The sequence below is a fragment of the Platichthys flesus genome, chromosome 6 (genome assembly GCF_949316205.1).
Source record: "Platichthys flesus chromosome 6, fPlaFle2.1, whole genome shotgun sequence".
NCBI classification, from domain to species: Eukaryota; Metazoa; Chordata; class Actinopteri; order Pleuronectiformes; family Pleuronectidae; genus Platichthys; species Platichthys flesus.
Genome location: NC_084950.1, coordinates 2,403,901 through 2,427,218, shown reverse-complemented (window position 1 = coordinate 2,427,218; position 23,318 = coordinate 2,403,901). Strand labels below are relative to the sequence as shown.

Below are 23,318 nucleotides of genomic sequence, written 5' to 3'. Positions count from 1 at the left end.
TCCGTTCTTTATAAACTGTCCAGCAGTTCCTCTGGGGGTGTACAGAGTGTCTCACTTTCAGTTTGAGTCACAAACGCATTTCTTGTAAGCGTCTTATTTTCTCTGTTAGGTGTCCAGTTTATACAGAAGTAGAATCTTTCAAATTGTCTCCATATTTATATTCTGCTTCTGTTTTCCTTACCTCAGTTTCGGTTTCCATTACTTAGATTTTCTGTCTTAATTTGCCTGACATCAGAGCCCATTCAGCCCCTGCTACAGGTGTGCTGCCCCGGCCAGCTCCCAGAGGACGGCAGCGCCTCACACACACCTAAACACAACCTTCAAAAAGCTGCGTGTCATCAGCAGCAAGTCCTGGACAGTGAGGAATCAGCAGAGTGCTCTGTCATCTGAAACTGCTCCACAGAGAGACAGGGAGAGAGAGAGAGACAGGGAGAGAGAGTGGGCAGTAAAATGCACTCTGTCATTCATACCCTCTCATTATATCCCTGAGTCACAGAGAAACCCCGGAGCTGAGCTCATCAACATTCTCTCTGTTGTCAGTCGGGATTTTACCGTATGATTTAATTTGATGCCTTTTATTTTTTTTACCTCATCAGTTTGTGTGTTGTCATTTGTTTCCCTGTGTTTGTGTGTCTGGATGCTGCTCGTGACTCACAGCAGAACTTCAGGTCAACAGTTGAACCTTGAATCACAGACCCTGATCCTCTGTACACTGATCTGAACTCTGCGTGCAGCATGTGTCATGCAGTTAGACAGTATTTAGGGAGCACATGTTGGACCTTGTGCTTGAGCCTGTCTGCCGTTGATCACAGTTTGTTGACGAGCTGTTCTCAGGTCAGATCTTTGTTATTGGACCAAGGGCAGTTTCAAAAAGTCTGAACCAAGGGTCTGTTCCATTGTTTCCATTTGATCTGGTTAGTTTTGGTTTCAAATTGTAATTTAGGGAATAAAGAATTTTGTCTGACATACGTACGTCCTGTCGTCATCACCCACATGGGCGGAGTCTACCTGTACTTGACTCTGATTGGTCGGTATCTGGGCCTGTGTCTGACCTTGGCTTGTGAGCATTCTTTCTGTTTGAATGGACTAAACTGAAAAGTCTGAAGGTCCAGACCAAACAACACAGGTGTGCATCCACTACTAGTTCTGTTCCCTATAATCAGTGAATCATCAAAATCCCACTAGACCATTTAGAGTAAACCTTCCACTACATCTGTTTAAAGCTCAAGCTCTTATTACTCTTGTGTATTGTAGGATTTAGGTCTCATCCACACAGTCATTAGTGTATTGTAAGAGAACAGGGTGTGTATCCACACCACATGTGTGTTATTTGGCAAGTGTCATTATGGCATTAGTCTAAAACCTCTATTTTGGCATCAGCTGTTTACAGAGGTAGAACCATCGGAGTGTCTGTCGGCAGTTCATTCGGTTCCTGATCCCAGACACAGCATCAGATCTGGAATTTGATCAGATCTTTATCTAGGTTACAGTTGGGAGCTGACACAACCCATTGTAATCAACAACACACCTACTTTAATTGAAAAACACACAAATCATTATTGTGTTCTTATTTTGTCCGCATCCAAACGTTCACAGGGTGAAACCATCGGATTAGAAACTGATGATTTGTGATGGTGGGATCATTTAGGATGAATATACAGAGCGTCGTCTGGTATTAAAAGACGTGATGCATGCCAACATGAGAACATCAGCCCAGAGGTGGAGCTGCTCCGCCGCCTCTGGCTCTGAGCAGCTCACCAGCGCTGCAGGGCGAAACTAATTCCCACGTTTCTGAACCTATCTCTTACAAGATAATGTCAGGGCGGCTGTCTATAAAAAACTGCTTGATGCAGCAGGACAATGACCTTAAACATCCCAGCGGATCTTTTACAGAATGACTTCATACAAGGCCCCCCCCCTTTTTGTCAGGGCCCAGACAGAACACAAACCTTAACCTGAGAGCAAAGCCGGGCGATGACCTGGAGAGGCGTTCGGGATACAGCCGGGATTCACTGTGATGTGTAATGGCTTTTCAATTAAAAACAAAAACACCTTTAACGACCTCATACAACTGGTTCGTTAAGTCATTTCAAACTCATTAAGATTCAACTGAAATTGGCTCAGATTCAAAGAAATAGTTGCAAATGAATTTCTCTTGGATCCAGCTTTAACTGCTCCGTTGTAACACAAGCAGCGTGGCCTTTACCTGGAGACTGCAAACAAACAGCAGCTTGTTGTAGCACAGGTTGTTCTGCTGCACTGAGGAAAGCCACTGGGCTGAGGAGAACGAGTAACTCTGCTTCATTGAGCCAAAGGAAACAAATGTATTAGTCTTTGTAAAAGTTATTAAATAGATTAAATACTGGCAAGAAAAAGAATATGAACCCTTTTGGAATAACCTGGTTTTCTGGATTAATAAAGCTTGATCTCAAGTCCAGACAAAGTCACAGTGCGTTTTAAATAACTTTTTTTATTCAAGGTCTCAAAATAAAGGAGATTATTATATTTTATATATTGACATATATATATATATATATATATATATGTGTATTTGATCGGACTGAGACTAGAACCCCTTTCTACCCTATTTGCCTTGCTAGTTTGATTACACTGGATTTGTACATTTGTTTTTTTCATACATAACTAGACTGGCACTCCGTAGCACTTCCAGGAACCAGTAGTCCCCTTATGAAACCACCTTTAAATCCACTAAAACCAGTATTTCCCTGGCCCATGTCCCATCCCTCGTAGTTGTGTGGAAATCCATCTGGTTGTTTTTTGAGTAACCCTGCTGACAAACAAACAAATGGAGACAATCAGATATCAGAAACCTGACTTGTTATTCATTTTGTGCCGTTAAGTTTTCCCAGATCATTTTTTTAAAAGCACTGGGACTGTGTAAGAATAGAGTTTGACTGCTGGTTGGCAGCTCCAGACGGGGAAGCGACACTGAACCTGCACAAAGCCGAGTTTCAGCAATAAATCACACAGACAAACATTCAGACCTTCTCATTACGACTGTGAGTCACACAGAAACTGAACAGGTGAGCTCAGCAGTGTCGAGGCTCCTGTGTGTTTGTGTGGGTCCATATTCCTCTATGTTGTCTACGTGGAAACAGATTCTCAGTTTGTGTAACTTTCTAATACTTTTTTAAGAACGTGTTCTCTAATGTAAGTATCACAATACTTTACTATGGCCATTAGTTAAACCTCAAAATACAAACACAACAAACTAACCTATAAAATGAAAGTTTTAGAAGTTGATTCTGTGGCTTTAACCAGTCTCAGTCTGTAGGATGGACTTGCTGAACTTTGGACGTACTACCTTAACTTCCCCCCCCCTGAACTTGCAGTTGATTTGAGTGAACGCACTAATGTCGTGTGTTTCTATCCCGTCAGTCGCTGGGTGGCTGGCGGGAGACGAGCTGTGACACGCCGGTGTTTTGATGTTGGCATGTGGCTGTGGAAGGGAACCTCTCCTTAACCGATGTCTGACAGTGATTGAGACAGATCGCAGGGAGGAACGAAGCCATGGGCCATATGGGGGGAGGTGTAGTCTGGGAGATGGAGTTGTTTTAACATCAAAGATAACCCCACTCAGGCCTCTACAGAGACCTCGCACTTTATCACTGCCTCTTCCTGTTTGGGGCTGGCAGCCTTATCCTTAGAGCTCATGTTAAATACTGAGAGACCCGGGAAAACAAATTACAAGTCAACATCACCCCTGCCCTCTGACGTCAGCAGACCCACACACCCGGGGGGGGGGGGGGGACTACACAACTACAGATCTGGAGTGGACAGGAGGTTTAACAAAAATATGTGATGCTATGATTGTTCTGTTCTTTGACTTAACGTTAAATTTGAGGAAGCACAAATGGCCCCAAAACAATAATTGAAAGGAGGTTAACTTGTGAAAACAAATTTATTTTTTGTTTAGAGTTATTATCATGTGTAACCACGGGTAAGATGAGTAGTTGGTCAAGTGATATCTGTTGTTAAGTGTATTTTTGTTAACTTTGGACACAGCTAGTCGAGCTATTACCACCTGTGTCCCATTTTTGTGCTAAGCTAACGCAGTTTAGCTGCGGGTCTGGAAAGGGAAGCAAAGGTGGAAGCTACTGGTTTTATAAGAAGTTTCTATGAGAAAACTTCATTAAATATTTTCCTGAGGAGTTGAAGGTCTCAGTCTCTAGTTTCAAGTCTTCTTCAACACAGCATAATGTTAATTTAGTAAATAATGATCCAATTTAGAGTCGTTTAAGCATGGTGTGCATTGGAGCTGGCACCGTCCAATGGGAGCAGGTTGTAGGAGTAGGTGGTCATGCAGTGAACTTGAGCTCTCAGTCAGGCTCCAACCTTTTTAAGGAGTTGTGTTGTTTTTAATTGAAACTGTAGGTTCACCAGATTCTGTTTGCATACATTAGTATTTCTCTACATCACTACACCCACTGGCAACATGTTTATATGACATACTCTACCTGAAGTGATGCATATTCCTCATATTTCTTCACATTATTCCACTGAGACACAAGGAGGTGACCAAGATTTAAAGTTATACATCAGCAAAAGTCATGAAGCCGGTAAACAACCTTTTCAAATAAGTGTTGTTGTTTTTGTGTGTTTGTTTTTCCCAGACATGTGTGAGACGCAGACGTCCTCAATGTCGAACCAAACCACAGAAGATAAGGATGAAGAGAATGCACCAGTATTGCCCGGAGGAGGAAAACCCACAGAGAAAGGTGAGAGTGTGTTTGTGATTGTGACAAGTGTCTCGCTCTATTTTTCATGTGTGCGATTACATCATTACTCTACACAACAGGTCTAGACCTCTCACGTCCGTGTATCTCAGGCTGACTCGTGCATGGCCTCTAACACAGGAAGGAAGCCGTCAGTGCCACTTAATCACTAAATCACTAATTCAGCAGGTTCAATGTGGGGCAGAAGCATGCAGGAGCCTGTCTGACGCTAAACTTAAACTGAGATGAGGTTTCTATACAGTAACTTTATCATATCTTAACTAAACTGTTTTTAATCACATAACCTAAACTCTTAAAGGAAACATATGACTGTGTTTCTCTGCTCTTTTTAAACTTTTTCCATAGATCATTTAGATTTAGCCACAGGTGACGTTCTGGTGCTGCACATGTTTTTCTACACTTTGTTCTCTTTAAAATAGAAAATACAATATCAATGTCATAATGTGTTTTTAGCTGCAAGGCTGAAATGATTAAAGAGACAGTCTTTCAGTCAGGCTGCAATATCTCAACTGTTTGATGGACTGTTGAGATATCCTGCACAATTATTTATGTTGTCCAGAAAGATGACGACTAGTAGATGGATTTCCGTTCATGCTTTATAAGTATAATAAATCTTACCCAGAAGTTATTCTTCACCATAAAACTTTGTAAATACATTAATGATTCTGGCTAATCCATGCTCTGACTGTGCTTAAGTAAATCTTTGCAGAGCTGCTTGCATGGCTGAAGAATCTTAATCTCTTCAGCAGCCTCAGTTGTTGTTATATCCTGAGTTTCAGTCGTCCAACAACAGATTAATGTATTACAATATATGCTGGTGGTGTTTTCACTAATGCTCTAAGCTGTCCACGTAACTTGTAAGTCAGAAAAGTTTACCTGGTAGAATACGAGACTACGATTCCACAGTGACACAGACGTTTCCTCTCCTGTTATCAGCATGTTGACGCTCACACGCTTCTCATTCCAATACACGCTGTAAATCACTGTTAAAATCTTCTGCACTCCTTGTGTCATGCACATTGTGTTATACATTTCTGTGTCTGTATATGCGTGAGCGTGCTTGCACACAAACACAGACAGCACATTGTGTAAGTGGGTCTTTGTGTTCGCAGCTTGCCTAAGCAGGCAGATTCGGCCCCCTGTGTAAACATGGTGAGCCACTGATAACATTCATTTGTGCATAACAAGGACACATTCATGCACCGAAACACACGTACACAACCACAACGAGCGTTTCAGTCGGGGTTTGCCTGAAATGGAATGATAACTTATTTTATTACTCCAACACGCTCAGCAGTGTCGTCACGGGATTGTCCACTGGAGTTTGTAATTGAGCGGTGCTCAGGCGCTGGATGTAAATAAATCGAGGATGTGATGATAATGAGTCGGAGTATTTACATTTTTAACCACCTGAACTGAAATTCTGTACATTTCAGGGCGTTAAAACAGATAAATATCAATGTTGGATCATTTTTTTTGTCTTCGTAGACTCAGTAACCAGAGCTAAGAGCGTCCTGAGCCGCGTGATGCGTCTGGCCCAGCGGTACCTGATCGAGCCGATGGGCCGGCAGCGGACTGAGGACAAGAGCTCACAGGTCAAGAGCAGACAGCGTAGTCCTGCGCCCGGTCGGGTTCTCAGGAGCCGGACCTCAGCTTCTCTAACTAAAGCTCAGGTAAATCTTTACTTGTCTCTAGAGCATGAGACCTCATTTCATTTCTGTCTTTGCTGTAGCACATTCTCTTAAATCAGTTATTCTATTATGCACCAGAGTTTTATTTTCTCCTAATTTCTGATTTTGATTTCTTTGAGGATTTTGAGGAAAATTTTGACTTTATTTTTCTATTGCTGTCCAAATTGTATGTTAAATTCAGGCATATTTAGAAAACTGATATCTATGAGTGTGGGAATTTGGTTCAGCCTGCCTGAATTGAAGGAGACTGTAGAAGTGGTATCTTCCACTTTTCTCATCACCACTCTGGCGCAGCTGTTTGGTGACTGGATGAGAGAATAATGATTTATCAGCCCTCACCTGTGATTGTGATAAATTCCACTCACATTAGCGCCACTGATCCCTAAAAGAACAGGTGCACTTGGAAACCGTCTCTGTCCTTGAGCTGAAACCCACTTACTGCTGGTGTTTGTGGTCGCTGCAGTGAAACAAACGCCCATCACTCTGATTCATAACCGAACAATGCACGTTACGCAGTGAGGAATTGTTTACGCCGTGTCCTTTCAGCTGCACTGCGATGCCAGGGATCATTGGTCTGCACTGCCTGCCATCTGGAGACTCTCTCAAACGCTCCCTCTCCCAAACAGTATGAGGTTGTCTTCAGCCAATAAAGAAATCAGAATCCGCTGAGAGCCGGGTGTGTGAAAGCCCCGGACAAAGACGCAAGTGTCTGACGACCAGAGTTTTAACTGCTCCATTTAGAAGCCAAATCCTTCAGCTGGAACCGGCCCGGGCAGCAGGGCTCGCTAAGCTAGCATCTGATAGAGAGCACTTTTGACACGGCCGCGCTTATCTCCTTTGTTACACTGGAGAGTTTTCATAATATTTGGTGACAGGGGTTTTCTGAACGGTTAAGCCGAGGTGTTTGTGTTGCTGCTGCCAGTTCAGTAGCAGCTGCAACACGTCCAAGGCTGGAGGAGGATTAAACAAGGTGTTAGCACTTTATAAATATAATCACACAATTGAAGTGAATAAATCAATTTGGGTCAAACACAGCCACTTGGATCAAAAGGTTCAGGAGCACAGCGTAGTTACATGGAGATGTACAGTTGAAGGGATGGAAACTTTTTAGCTGCATGTTTTGTCCCCCGGTGGTCACATCCCCAAACTCACAGGAAGTAGCTTCTTCATAAAGTTGAGTTCTGTACCATTTAAACAAATATATATATATAAATTTATATATATATATATAAGATGGATGACATGACAGCTCCGTAAAAGTGAAGACAAATCATCTGGATCTGATGGCTGACAGTGGTTTAGGTCATGGCTAGGCTCCTCCATGTGAGTTTATGGGACGAGAACCAAATAGATAAGTCAATTTACATGGTTATTTCAGTTAGTTCCTATTAGACTTACACATCTATTAGTTTTGTTCTTTTCAGGAGAGGTAAGTGAAAGTAAGCCTCTCAAATAGAGGAGGTGTTTAAGGAGAGTGAGTTTTTTTGAGGAAGGGTCTGACTCCGGCTCTTACACCTTCCCTCTCTCCCTCCTCCCTCAGATCCGATCCAGGAGGCGGGGCCAGCAGGAGGGCCGAGCCCGTCAGCCGACGCTGCAGGGGAGTGGTGGTGACGTCACGGTGACAGATCCAGCTGCTGGTGGGAAAAGTGACGGGTGAGGACAGAAGGTGACATGCCTTCACCCTGCGCTTACCACTGTTTGTTTTTTACGTCTCACTGTGTGTTCGCCTGGTGTAAAGAAACGACCTGTTGACCTCTGGATGAAAACTGCAGCAGGTTAATACCAGTAACAGAGAGTGGACCCTTAAAAACACAAAAAGCAACTGCTCTAATGTAACTCTTCAATCTTTTAATGTAATATTTCAGTCCTCGTGTTGGCACCATATCAAATTCAAATCTCCAGCCTCCCTGCTTAGCTTTTTATTTTGTGCTTCTTTGAGTAACACAAACAAAACACAATGGTTTCCCCTGCAGTAATTATATGTTGCCAGATAAAAACTCAACCTCCTTTATGTGTGTTTTTTTTAAACACACTAATAAAAGGCTGTTGACTCATTTAGCTTTGCCGGTGGAGGAGTTTGAACTGAGGCGTAATCTCACCTCACTGTTCTGCCAAGTTAGTGTGTTCACCCAGTTCTCACTTTGCATCGGTGCCAAGAACCTGTGTCTCCTGCAGAGCAGTGTGACCCGGGAGTGAAGGCACATCCTATCCAGCCCCAATGCAGACTGAAATCAGGCCTTATAGAGGGTTTCAAGTAAATCTGTTTATCTATATATATTTATATTATAAAGATTATGACACATTTAATCATGCATACTTCTTTAACTGTCTTTATTGTCATTTAAATCTATTGCGAGCACGAGGGTTGGTAAGACAGGTTGTTCTCCAGTTGTCTTGTTCTTTTCTGTTTGAACAGCTTCACCTTCATTTGCCCTCCACACTGACCTCACATCTTCCTACTGTACGTGTCTGTGTGTTGGTGCAGATGAATCCATATGGGACATCAACCTCTCTTATTTAAAACCCTGTGATTCATATACCAGCTGAAAGTTATTGTTACTTTCCAGTAACACCAGCTGCTTTTCCAGTAGCACTTTGAATTTCACAATGGTTTCCTAATCCTCTCATTGTCATGTTATTTTTTCCTCTGACAAGCCCACAGCTCGTAACAGAAGGCCGTCACTGTCGTGTTAGAGCCGTGTGTGCATCCCCCCGTGTGTGTGTGTGCGTCCCCCCCCGTGTGTGTGCGTGCACGTGTGCGTCCCTCTGTTTCGAGCATACTTGTCATTCCTCACCTCTTAAGTCTCTGTGTCAAGTGGTTTAGGTTGTTTTAATCATGCTGTGGGTCATCAGGGGTCACCCGGGGTCAATAGGAGGATTATTGTAATTGGGTGGAAAATGACTCGCAGAGGATGGAACTGGACAAAAAGGTTTTTTGTCAGGTGCTGAAAAGTTGTTTCATCTGAACAAGAATAAAACCAAACATGAGAATCGTCCAGACAAGTTGAGTGAGAGGTGGAACACGAAGGAGGGACGGAGGGGAAGAAACACGTCTGGGATGTGAACTGAGAAAGTTTCAGCTGCTCTGTCAAAAATCACTTTTCAATTATGTTTAATATTTCAGACTTTTTCAACTAATTCCTGAAATCTGTCCGTCTGTGGCTCATTTATCTCAGGAACTATTTTAGTCTTCTCTGCTTCACACTTGGCATTTTGTATTCTTAAAGGTCCAAGGAAGAGTAGCTAAACTTAGTCAGATCTGCACCTGCAATATGTTTTATTAATATGAATAAATAGATATTAATACATAAAGGATTAAACTGAGCTTATTCTTAATAGTTTGCTCTAATCTGTAGATGTTGTTCATCTTGTAAATGAAGTTTCTCTGGGTGCCTTGTGTTCACTTTGTGGTTTGAAGTCTGTGAAGCGACAGCTGCAAACATGAAAGCAGAATCACGTGGAGAACGCAGATCGTATCAGACCTGGTTAAGTGGGCTCCTCTCTGCAGGGGTCAAAGGTCGGGGATGGGTGCCATCACCGAGCCCGAGGGGTCACACCACCTGAATACCACAGTCCCTTGACATTATGCCATGACCATGTGACATGTCTGTCTGTACTGTACCTGCCTTTGTCAGGGTTATTCATCAGACATGTTGAATTTGTGAAGAAACCAGCAGACAAAACACGGAGCGAGCGACCGGAGGAGAGCGCTCCAACAATAGAAGGAATGTTTTACGTCGCTTTGTGGCATCTGTCCCTCAGAACCCCCCCATGCCCCCCCGCCCCGCTCTCCTTCCTGCCTCAGCAGGTTCATAAGCTCTTCACTTTTATAGTTTGTCAGTTGATGGCTTCTATCTCCAGTACAAAGTCCCTGTTGAGATTTACAGTGTTGGATCAGCATAAAGACGCACATTCCTCCTGATCTAGATCTTTATCAGGTTCCTTCCCGACTTATGACAGATCCTCCAGCTTCGTTAGTCTCCACCTCTCCAGTCGTTTCCTACTAACACACAAACCAACGGAGGTAATTACATTCATGTTGTTCATGTGAGAGAACATGAAACTGTGCGTGTCCTCGTCTCCACCCTCTCGTAAACCACTTGACACCAACTCCACAGTTCTTTAACCATCATGTGACGGAGTGACATTGTTTTACCAGATCAAGACCACAGAGTCACTTATAGAAAACATAAAGATAGATACAGGAGTAACTTTCCAGTCATAATGCAAATATTTCATTTTTAAAACTAAAGTGTCTGTTACCTACTTTATAAATCAATTTATAATCTGATGCAGTAATTGATTCAATAGGATATTAATGAATTACTGTGATTGACTTTGAATCTGTGTGTTTTGTTTCCAGAGCAGAACAAACCTTCAAGAGAGCTGCCACAGAACCTCTGGGCAAGGCAGCCCGTCACCACAGTATCCACAGCCTCCGGGTCAAGTCCCACCGTCTCCTGCGAAGTGTAAAGAACCCGTCCAACCAGACCCCCGCTCCCTCTTCCTCTTTTCCTCCTCCGTCGCTCCGCTCCTCTACTCTCCCTCCGATGCCCTCCATCCCGGCTTCCAACCCTCCGTCATCCAGAGCGTCTCAGGGCCGACAGGAACCAGAGCAGCAGGATACAGCCAGGATGGCTTTCATCAGGTGAGACTGAGTTTCATCCAACACTACAGTCAGAACAAGAGGGCAGGCGGCCATCATGAGGCCGGCTCTGCTCACCCAGGTCTCTCACTCTTCCTCATGGAAACTCTTAAAGAGAAGAAGTTTCCTTGAGAGTAACGACGGTGGTGGTGGTTCGGCGGAGCCCACACAGCCCGAGGGCAGAGTTTGGTGTTTTCATTTGAATCTCCACCCAGTGGGAAGAAACTGATTTATCCTAGATTATATTTTAAAATTAACTTGAGATGATTTATGCATCACGAACCACAAACATCCTGCTCTGCATACTAATGTGTGCATCGCTCCGATCGAGGGGCGGCTACAGGAAAACACTACACAAAACTCAACCTGAATCTACTCCCATGGGTTTCAAATGTCAAACAGATGTTATCTCTGCTCATTTACTCATTAGTTTTACCTTTACACTGTGTGATGGCTCCGTTATTAAGTACCTGCAGATAAAGATGAACGACATGATGGCTTCTAAAGAGTGAAGTTCCTCTGGTGGCTGGCTGCAGTAAAGGTCGAGCTCCTCCATGTTAGGAGATGGGACGTGGATAATTCTGCATGCTCGACTGCACTGAGACCAACAATCATCAGTGAATACAGGATGTCAGTCTGTTCGTCCTGTGTGACGACAGACATGAAGGGATGTGAAGTGTCCGTTTCAGTTAAGCTACAAAACAAACAACCATTCGAAACCCGCAGCTACATCAATCATACGCTTGCTGGACCGTTATCTGTCATTAACCAGATCAAACTGGCCAAATAATCCCATTAACCGACCGATGGCGGCTGAAGAGGAAAGCTGTGGTACCAGTAGAGCAAACAGACCAAACCACATCACCAAGCAGATCGTGTTTCACACTGTTAAACACAACATGCGAGTCTGTTATTATGGTTTCAGGATCTGAGGTAGGAAGCGTGTTGACTTTACACACGGTGACTCGTCTTTGAGTTTCCATTCAGCTTCTATTAAAGGTCCTGAAAGGAAGTTTCCAGTTTCGTTGGTTTTGGCGCCTGTGTGGACAAAAGCGAGAGAGACACTGAGACACTACAGCTCTTCAGATTGTTTCTACTGTCCTGAAGTTAACGTGAAACAAAGACTGCGTCCGTTTACACCCTGTTCTCGAGAAGCTATGAAAGCTCTTTGAAAACACTCCCCTGACGAGTATGTGCTGAAGAGAGTGATGTCAGGACCTCTGTGTTAGTTGTTTATCACGTCGTTAAACCAGTGAAATAGACAAATTCATTGTGTGTGAATGTGTGCAAATAGTTTTAAACAAATATGTTCTTCTTTCTTCATCTCATTATATAACTTTTACTGCAATGAACCTTTGATTCTATAAAAACAAAAGCTTGTGACCCCCCCCCCCCCCCCCCCCTCACTCACACACACACACACACACACACATTCATTCTCAGGTGATTCTCGGAGTCATTGACTTGTGGTAACACTTGTGTGTAAACACTGTGTGTAAATGGAACCCACTGATGTTTTTATGGTCGTTCTAATGGGTTTATGAGACGAGTGTGTGTCAGGGACAGAGAGACAGAAAGAGATACCCCCCCCCCCCCGTTGTGTTTCCGTAGCATTTGACAGCAGGACAGGGTGGGTTCACCACAGCACCAGAATAAACCTGTTGTTTCCTGTTGGGTAAGTCACACACCTTCTGTATGTGTCCCCTCCCTTAGTCCTCCTGGGGTGATAGTGTACGTTCACCTGCCCTCTGTGGAATATATATATATATATATGTGTATTAATAGAGTAATGTGTGAGTCGGTGGCTTGTTTCATATGTGTGGGAAAGCAGGAAGTTCTGCCGACGTGCAGGAAGATGAGCTCAGCTGTCCTGTCCTGTGCGTGTCTCCCCCTCCCCAACACACAAACACACACACGCACACACACACACACACAGTGATGGACTCTATCTGTTTGCTGGAGGCCCTGACGACAAAACCCTGAAATGACTTTGCCTCGCTCCAGGACTTGTCTCATGCAGGAGTCACATCAGGGGACAGTTGTTTGAGAAGCTTCACATCTACTGTGTTTGGTCCGGACCTGATATGAAAATAACAGGTGTGAATTGGAGTAAACGAAATTATCATTTTTTTTTATGAGAAACACGACCAAATACCTCAGTTTTTAAAGCGTAAAGAGGAATTGTTAGATTCATGTGACCTAAGATCAAATGGAAAAGAATTGCTTTACTAAAACACATGAAGAGCTCCTGCATCTCTTCACCTTCACCCAGCATGTTTTTATAGACCTGAATGATTGAGGGGGAGAGGATGAGAGGTCACAAAGGTCAAGTTCACAACAAGCACATGACGCAACACATTACATCAGGTCGTTTACGTCCCTTTGTACGGTGGCCCTGAAGGACAAACAGAGCAACACACGAGAACAGAAGTGATTCAATGTCTGTCATTTGCTCGTAACAGTGCTTTGAAATCCAGTTTTATCAACTTTATTACTTTCAGGCAGGAGTTGAATTTATCTTTAATGATATGAAGCCGCTGCAGCTCGGCCTCCTCACAGATCTCAGGTCTGTCTGTCCTCTGGTCTCGATGAGTGAGTCACGACGGATCAGTGTCGAGGAAATCACGACGCTAATTATGTTTGACACGGTTCCAGGTAACAAGCTCAACCAGTACTCTGAGACCTGGAGACACACAGACACACACTTGTTTACACTTGGTCATTAGGAACGTTTTATTTCTGGATGCAGTGTTTCCTGTTGCATGTGTAGAACTGGTCAGTTATGGTTAGAGATGAGGGCTCGGTCAATGCACAGTTCTACACTGCACAACCCGTGTGTGTTTGTGTGTGTGTTTGTTTGTGTGTCAGCTGCAGGGTAAAGTAGTTGTTTGTTTTTTCTTGTGCATGACAACATCAGCAGAGGTCGATCATGATGCTCGGGTATAAAGAGATAAAGTCACTGACACAATTAGAGCGTTTCCCACGTTACAGCAGCAGAACATATGTGACTCGTGCAGCCGGTGAGACCTGTACGGTTAAAAAGAGGTGATTCATGTGTGTGCATACTGCATGAGCACATATGTGTGTCTGTGAGGGTGAGTGTGTGTTTGCTGCAGCTTGTCATCTGATCCACCGGGGTTATCGGCTGCATGTCCACAGTGTGGGAGCCGCTCTCCTGTCCCGTACTCACCTCTCCCCGAGGAATTGTGTTTGTGTGCATAATGTTCACACACATGTGCAAACTGTCAGTACATGTTAACATGAGCAACACTGGATATGAGGTTGTGTGTTGTTGTTGTTGTGACCCCGTTGTTCATGTGTGATGATGATGTTTCATGTGATGGAACACAATGCCAAATAAAACCAGGTTATAATCGTATGCATGAATAGTTTTAAATCTCACACACACACACAAACAAACACTACATCTGCCATTGTTAAGATGCAGGTGTAGTGGTGTTATGTAACAGGTAAGTGAGGATACTGGATGGACGAGAGATCAAACACACACACAGACACACACAGTAATGCCAGCATGACTTCAGACGCACATTTACTGCACAACTTAACTAGTAAAACCTCTAAACTTTAACCTCAATCTAACCTTAGTTCAGTGCAGTTCAGAAAGCAGCTTAAAAGTCGTAGATGTTCCTGTGCAGCTGCCCCCCCCACACACACACACACACTCTTTATTAAAGTCTAGTCATCACTCATTTCCGTTGGTTTGCTGCATCTGTTGTTGTAGAATAATTCACAGTGACTTATTATGAAGTTTAATAAGTGAACTCTATTAGTTTAATGGGATCAAAACACTGCAGTGTGTAGTTCACACTCCTGAAGCTGGTTGTGTAACGTGAAGAGCTCAGACGACACGTCTTTAACAACCTGCTCGTGTCTGGTCTCAACTTGTCGCTGAACACACAACCAGTCGGCGGAGATGGTGTCAGGCTCACCTGCTGTGGGATGTGACTGGTTTAATTGATCATGACTGAATCGTCTCTGCCCGATTTAGCACCGAGGGTGTGTTTGTGTATTTCAGATTTGCCTGCGTCCTCTTCACTTTGTGTTGAGCGGCATCCTCCTGACACACAACCCCACGCTCTTCTTAATCATTCATGACATCACTCCAGATTTCCCAGCGACGCCCGGCTGTTGCTTTGTGAATGTGTGTGTGTGCAAGTGTGTGTGTGTACATGTGGGTGTGTGTCATCTGCAGCAGGCTTTTTGTGCACCAAAACTTTCTTCAGATCACACACAAGAAAGACTCACAACTAGAGCCTGGCCGATGTAGATGTTAGGAGCCGATGTCAAAACCGAAATTAGGGAGTAAAAAATGTTCTAGTTTAACCATAAACTCAGTTACAAATAACTATAAATTCATTCATATTATATTATAAAATCTTTGTGAACTAGGTCTTTAATACCATATGTTCTAAGTAATATTTACAACTTTAAATCTTGTCGGCAGAATGCATAGTTTTGAATGTGTCTGTGTGTTCTTAAAAATGTCCAACAGAAACCATTATTCTCTGGATTGTGTATTCAGTTTATTGTCATATTTTCATACATGCAGTCTGCAGAAGGCTCATGTCAGCTGTTCTCAGCCGACCCACATACGGGCCGGGCTCTATTCCCTGTGATATCCCGCACCAGGTGTGTGTCTGATCACAGATTGGGCTCCAGCCCTGCAGAAGCGTTCTCACTCTACCACTTCATCAAAGTGTCGACTCTGAGCCTCTGGGCTTTGCAAGAGAAACACAATAGTTGGTGAATTATCCATTTCAACTTTGGCTGAACTTGATTTTGTTTCCGCTCATAACTCAGCCGCAGCTTTTAGTTTGCATCTTTCCTTCGAGCTCTTTTGATTGACCGGGGCTTTTCCAATCAGTCAATCATTAGACGGCCTCCGGGGGAAGTTTTAATCCATTTATGATGCTTCAAAGTGTAATTCAACTTTGAGTCAAACATGACTTAAACCTTTTATTCTTCCGATCACGTGATTGTATAGAAACCTGTACATGTGCACACAGAGTTCTGACTCTGAGCCGGTCGGCCTGGAGGCGGAGCTACAGCCCGGTGACTGGCAGCTTGGGCCCACGCCTTGTTGTTTATCTAGAGAGGTGAACAAAGGCAAACGGGTATTAATGTTAAAGAGAGTGAACCATGAATGGAACACACCTCCCTGTTTTTCTAAAAGTTGAATGGTACCCCCCCCCCCCCCCCCCTCCAATGCCTGCACTGAAGGGAATTGATGGATTGAATAGTTTGAGCTTAAATGTTCTGTTGGGTAGATTCTTTGTTTTCCTTCCTGCGTAACAAAGGTAGCTGTCAATCTTCAATAGAAACATGGGGGGGGGTGTATCCTAAGAAACATTTCATAACTTGTTTCTTATCTGAAATCATAATGACAGTAGTGGGTTGAAGTCTCGTCGCTCCTGAGGAGGGAGAAGGTCAAAGTTAACGAGCGTCAGGGAGGAGCCTTCAAGGCCAAAAGTATAAAAGTCAACAAAGCCGAAATAAACAGACAATAAAAAGTCCTCTGACGCTCAGGGAGCTGGAATCATCAGTGTGTCCTACTACTGTCCCGGGGGGGGCCTCAAGAGACGGGTTCATGTGCAGTATTATAACATCATACTACTGTTGGACAAATAACAGGTATAGCAATAGAACCCTAACACAATTCAAATAGAAACTTCCTTCATATGGATCCAGTGAAGGGGCCGGCGCTCTCTGCTGCTGCTGTGATCTTCGTTTCACTCGTTTTAAATGAGCTGTCACGCTGGAGGTCTTTAGTAACTCCCCAGGACTTCCTACAGCCCCTATCTCAGATTGTATCTGATCTGGGAACACCTGCCGAGGACGGGATGAGGGAGCAGGCCCTGAATGACTGAGGCCATTGTCTCTGTTTGTGAGAGGAGCTCGTCACTGAGACGTCAGAGGGACACAAATAAAAACACAGGCCGGGCCCTCCTCTTCCTCCTCAACCCAGCCCTCCTCCTCTTCCTCAACCCAGCCCTCCTCTTCTTCCTCATCCTAGCCCTCCTCTTCCTCCTCATCCCAGCTCTCCTCTTCTTCCTCAACCCAGCCCTCCTCTTCTTCCTCATCCCAGCCCCCCTCTTCTTCCTCAACCCAGCCCTCCTCTTCTTCCTCATCCCAACCCTCCTCTTCTTCCTCAACCCAGCCCTCCTCTTCTTCCTCATCCCAGCCCTCTTCTTCTTCCTCATCCCAGCCCTGCTCTTCTTCCTCATCCCAGCCCCCCTCTTCTTCCTCATCCCAGCCCTCCTCTTCCTCCTCAAAGACACAGTTACTCGAGCTGCAGTTAATCTTTCACTGTAGCTATCTACTGGTAAGTTCTTGGTAAAATAACATGAACCTTCCTCTTGAATTCATTAACTCCACTAATCAAACATTTTACATCAGAGTCCTCACTCCTCTTATCAAGGCTCTCAGAGGCGACGGTGCCGTCCTGCAGTTCAGTGCTGGTGTCAGGTTTTACTCTGAGAACTCGGGGGAGCTGGAGTTTGTGTGACGCGCTGAGTCACTGCTGGAGACCCGGTCGTCCTGCTGCAGCACACAACGTCTCCCTGGGTCCAATCGTCTTCTCAGTGTAATTGAGTCTAAATTATTTATGGTGTGTGTCGGCTGCTGCAGAGACATGATTATGACCCCCCCCCCCCCCCCCCCCCCCCCAGTTCAGGTGTGTGTCTGTGTGTGCTGCATGGATGGATTTCTATACATGTGTATGCATGTACAAAAATGCATGTTTGTGTGTAGCCATATACCCTTATACACTGTGTGTGTGGGGGGTGGGGGGTGCACTCTCACACAGGCTCTTAGCAACCTGAGCTCACCTGACTGATGTTACCTAGCAAACACTTCCCCGTTACTGTACCAGGCACACAACAGACTTTACGTGAGTGAGTGTGTGTGTGTGTGAGTGTTTGTGTGTGTGTCTCCACAATGAAGGGAGGACAATGCAAAGTCTTATTAAGAGGAGCTGTGCAAACCTGTGTGTGTGTTTCAAGGGGCTTGAGAAGGAGGCACATTCAAAATGGATCCTCCACTGACTTCAACCAAATGTCTGCAGCTGATCAGAGAACTCAAGGAGCTCTCACAACATTCTCATTCCGTTCCAGCTTCTCCTGCAATGCTCTCGACCTGTTAGGGTTTGTGTTGAGTGAGGGTTAGGGTCGTGTGTGTGTTTGTCTTCTTTATTCCCAGCCCCCTGTAACATGGTCCCAACTTGACACCCAGTGTAAATGTTTCAGTGGCTCCATGGCAGCTCCTTCTGGAAACTCTCAGACAAGGCGAGCGAGCGACTGAACAGTGAAACTCTTCAATCAGGGACAAATGTGTGGCCACGGGGTCACATGACTCCGTCAGGCACCGACATGTCACCAGAGCTCATTGTGCGGCGGCCCCTGAAACACGGGAACCATATCTCACCCTGGTTGTTTTCCCTCGGAGGTGTCGGGTGTGAGGATGTTTTTGAACGATGCAGACGGGAACTGAGGCTCCAGCCTCGTGGAGCTGAACCGTGTCTCTGGCTTATGATCGTTATCCACTGTTGTTCCGGCCCAGACGCTGATCTGGAGACAGTATCTTCAAGATGCCGTTTGTGTGAAGGGCTTCTTGTAAACAGGACTCACACTGTTCTGTGTCTCGTAGAAGAAATATGTCATTTTCTACAGAGTATTGGTATTAAGTGATGAATCCTGATTTCCTGCTGGTGGAAACTAGAGTGTTTAATTCAGCGTACAGCCGGTCGGCTCAGCAGAATGAATAATAGACTTCTCTTGCATCAGCTTATTACTGAATTCAATAACTTAAATTTCAGAACTGTCTGTTCTTTCCTCCTGAATCACAGAACACTGAGTGATCCCAGGACATTATAATTACAAGGGGTAAAGAACAGTGTGTGATTTCCATCCTAAGGTTCAGTTGAAATCTTTTGTACATTTGTGAAGTGAAACACAAAGACTGGAGGTCAAGTTGGATGTTCACATGGACGGATGGATTCTCCTTCTGACAGGTGCAGGTTTCCACATCAAATTAAGGCAACAGCTTCTGCCTCAATATGTGCGCAGGCTGAACGGCTCATTACCCAAGTCCATTAAGCAGGTCCTGCCCCGGTGACTGGGTGACACCATTTCTATTATTGATAGATCTCTGCTATTTGCTCATTTCTATTAGTAGCATCTGCTGGGGGGGACGGGACGCGCGATTTACCTGTGAACTAATTACGCCTGTCCTAAATAACAAACTCATAAAACCATTATCATTTCAACATTTCAATACAAACACAACACAGGTTGACACAGTTCAGAAGAGAAGCAGTAGAAACCATCTCAATGAGTGGATTTGAACCGTAACCATCACACAGCATCACGGTGTGTGTCTGCTGACGTCTGTGACCTGCTGCTGACGTCTGTCCGAGCTACTGGAGCCAATCAGTTCCTCTCTCGCCCTCATTCTTCTCTCATAATCGATTTTCCGTCCCTCGTCACTTTTCACTTTTCAGCCTTTTTTCAGTTCATCTGTGACGAATGTGATTATCGGTTCATTTCTGCAGTTTGGACATCGTCAGACACAATGAACTCATTTTCACATCTTCTCTGTTTAACTGCAGGTTAAACTGGAGTAACACAACTTATACAGCTGTTTCACTCTGAAAGACTCAAAGAGACACAAAAGAGCTGCGTCTAGAGCCCGACAGGCTTTATAAGTTTTCATAAATAATTAATAAATAATAATAAATAATTAACTAATTTCTTTGAAATAAGGGTTTAATGAAGGCATTTTAGGAATAATTGAATTGAGATATTTTAAATATGTATATCGGGAAATATGTTATATCCGAAATTGTAATACTCTCGTATCATTTTTGGCATCAACATCTAAAACACAACAAATTACTCATAATGGATTCTTTAAAGGATTGTAGTTTCACTGGGACTCTGACTAGAAGGGGCCCGCCCTCTAAAACCAATCCTGGATCCACCGACTTAATTAAATCGGCTCCAAATGTTAATTGGTTCAGTTGTTTTTGCATAATCCTCCTGAGAGACGGGCAACAAACACGTATCGTTAAGTTGTGTTATAATTCTCTATGTTGTTTTGGTGCTTTGCAGAAACGCCCAAAGTTTTACAATCGCAGTTAAACGTGTGTGTGTGTGTGTGTGTGTCTGTGGGTGGCACGTTGTGTATCGGTCTTTAGGTTTTTGTTTGAGCCGCTTGTTGTGTTTTGTGTTTTTCTGCTTCCTTGGAGTCCGTCTGTTGTGTTGCACACACCTCAGCTTCTTCACACTTTCTTTTAGCTATAAGTGATTATTCAGGTTCATTATTCCGGCCGTGGGCTGAATAGCATGTGGGGCCCACCTCCCCCCCTCCCCCCCCCCCCTGTCCCTCCATGGACTGGTGCAGCTTAGTGCCAGTGACAGACTTGGCCATACGCTTGTGCTGCGGGGGGGCCCGGTATCAAGGGGCCCATTACCATAGTGTCAAATCTTCCATTGAGCCTCGTCCACAGACATGCATTGAGGGCCGGCCAGACAGAGGGCCGGCCCCAGTGAATGGCTGTTTACCGGCAGGTTGGGTTTGTCTCCGGTCACATGCGGCTAAAGCCTCCGTGGCTAACCTGCTCCGGCTGACCGCTGCACACACGCTGACTCCGACGCACAATGCAAATCAAACCTAGCGTCTCAAAACCCAACTGGGAAACAAAGGTGCTCCCACAGACAGGCTGGTGTCTCTCCCTCAGTCCCGTGTGCTCCCTCACGCCACAGTTAGAGTCTGACATGTTAATCCAGGGAACAGAGCTGGTGTTTGTGTGGTGGACTGAGGGGAACCGAGGGAACCGGCTCTGACAGCAGAGAGGAAGTCACACAGATGTTTGAAAAAGAATCTTATAAAAGTGATATCACAGGAGAATGTTTCCTGGTGGGAGTCGACCAGATTTGTGATCTCCCATCGTCGGAATCAGAAATAACTCATGATTATCATCAGAGAGTGAAATGTGGGTCACGTCGTGGAAAAGCCTCCGAGGCCACGAGGCCACTGAGCCGTGAAGGGTTGTTGTGAGAGATGTGAGATAAAGAGGAGAACCAGAAAGGAGGAGGTGAGAAGAGAGCATTCAGAGACGTGTTTTTCTTTCAGGATGTTTTTATCTGTTTCCACATCACGGTTTCCTCACTGATGCAAAGTCGTTTCCAGTTCACAAAAAACATTTCAAGTAATAACACAAATTAAAATGATGAATCTGAATATGAGCAGAACGTTTTCCTCCTGAATCTTGTGTTTGTCCTGAATGTCTTTATGTCCTTCTGTCCCTGTCGTCGTCTCTCAGGGAGCTGTCCTCCAGACATCAGATCAGTGTCCCGCTCCGGGACGCCAGGGAGTCCACGCTCATCTGACGCTGAAGAGGCCGAGGGACGAGACGGAACAAGAGACGGAGACGACGCCAGTCAGTGAATCAGGTTATTGGACCGAGACAAGTCACACAAAACCCAAATGAACGACTCCCAGTTCAACAAGTTCACTGGAACGCCACTAAAGCCACTGCACAGCAACATGGGGGCAGATCCGTCTGTGATGTCACACCCACAGTTATTTAAATGATATGTTTAACGTCTCACAGGAGGAACCTGCTCATCATGCAAATTAATGTCACAGTATTCGGTCCAAGTTCTAAGGATGATTCTGGTGAACGATCCCCGTTTGGAAGGCGGCTGCTCGGCCGAATGTTCACTTGTCCAATCCCCACTCGTGTGTTTGTGTTCACGTGTAAGTCTGGAATCATAAATCACCCCCGGGAAGCTCTCGTCTCCCGAGCTCGTCTGGAACGAGGAGTTATCGCTGCGCAGGTCGGGTGAGGACTCGTGTGAGGACTCGAGTCAGCAGCTGAACAGACCTGTGGATCCAAACTGACAGACTAACTGAACCAGATTGTGTAGATCAGCTCGTGTGGAGCTGCAACGTGCACATCAATAATGTGTGTGTGTCCCTTCGGTGTAACGATGTGCTGCACTGGGGCTGTTTCTTATTTTTCCACTTGACTCATAAATGCTCCAGAACGACTCTGTTTTTTATCGTCTTACATCAGAGACACTAATAAAATATTCATGTTTTACTTTTTAATGGAGTCTTGTTATTTATTCAGGAGAAAGTCTGTCCCGGACTGACCGAGACGTCCCTCCTGCTGGAGACACTTTTCATCCGGCTTCACCTCGCGTCACGTTATCGTCTGGAGTCCGAGCTCCAGGTTCTGACGTCAAATCGATCACAGAGAGGGAGGGAGAGAGAGAGGGAGGGAAGGAGAGAGAGAGGGAGGGAGGGAGGGAGAGAGAGAGAGGGAGAGAGAGAGAGAGGGAGGGAGGGAGGGAGAGAATCAAAGTGCGTCCCTGCCCATGTGAAGTTTGTTTCCTTTTCCTCTTCCTGTCTCTCTTTCCTTCTTTGACCCGATCGTTCTGTTCATCCTCTCTCTCTCTCTCTCTCTCTCTCTCTCTCTCTCTCTCTCTCTCTCTCTCCTCCTCCAGGGTGAGGTGTTTCAGTGGTGACCCATTAAAGGCTGTGGAATGTACCGAGCCCAGTCCCTGACCTTGTAATGGTTTGACCTGTTGGTTCAGGATCAAACACAAACTTGCCCGACCTGGACAGAGAGGTGGGGGCGGGGGGGGGGGGGGGGGGGGGGTGTTGCATACCTCTGCTCACTTAGCCTGCACAGGTCCGGAGCGGTTATGAAACAGAAAGACGTCTTCACAGTCAAACATTAACGTTCACATGTGAGTCAGAAGTATTATAATCCTGAGTTGAGAATAAACCAAACAACAAACACGTGAAGAACAAACTGTTTGAGTTTTTAAATCTTTATTATTATCAGATATCTTTTCAGGTTTCTTTTCCGGGAGGATTTGACAAGTTTTACGTTTGTACTGCTTCACATGAAGAATCAAGAGAAATTACTGCTTTGGATGTGAAGGATTTAAGGCTCAGAACATGTTATAATTATAACATGCTATAGTTATAAGTCATAATTATAAGTTATAATTAGCATCTCCAGTGGAAGAGAGGTTTTCTGTTTCTCTGTTTGCTCACTAGTCTCAAAAAGCACCAAACAGATTCAGTGAAAGTTACAGGAAGTCATTAGATTTAGTTGTGTGTCCCTTTTAACAAAGCACCACACCTTTTCACAATGAACCCACAACACGTGAAACTATTGACACAAAC

At 44.7% G+C, this 23,318-nt stretch overlaps 1 protein-coding gene across 2 annotated transcripts in view; it reads left to right on the top strand.

Moving 5' to 3' along the window:
* The window catches only part of si:ch211-266k8.4 (USP6 N-terminal-like protein), a 42,538-nt gene extending 20,309 nt beyond the window's left edge, over positions 1 to 22,229 (top strand). The window contains exons 11-15 of one of the 2 annotated variants that reach the window (XM_062390679.1): positions 4,635 to 4,739; positions 6,246 to 6,430; positions 7,989 to 8,101; positions 10,812 to 11,096; positions 21,439 to 22,229. In XM_062390679.1, the coding sequence (XP_062246663.1) occupies positions 4,635 to 4,739; positions 6,246 to 6,430; positions 7,989 to 8,101; positions 10,812 to 11,096; positions 21,439 to 21,505 (755 nt within the window). In that variant the 3' untranslated portion in view covers positions 21,506 to 22,229. Of the gene's footprint in view, positions 1 to 4,634; positions 4,740 to 6,245; positions 6,431 to 7,988; positions 8,115 to 10,811; positions 11,097 to 21,438 lie in introns of those variants that run through there. The other variant, XM_062390680.1, reaches the window with a different exon arrangement.
* The last annotated feature ends 1,089 nt before the right edge of the window (positions 22,230 to 23,318 follow it).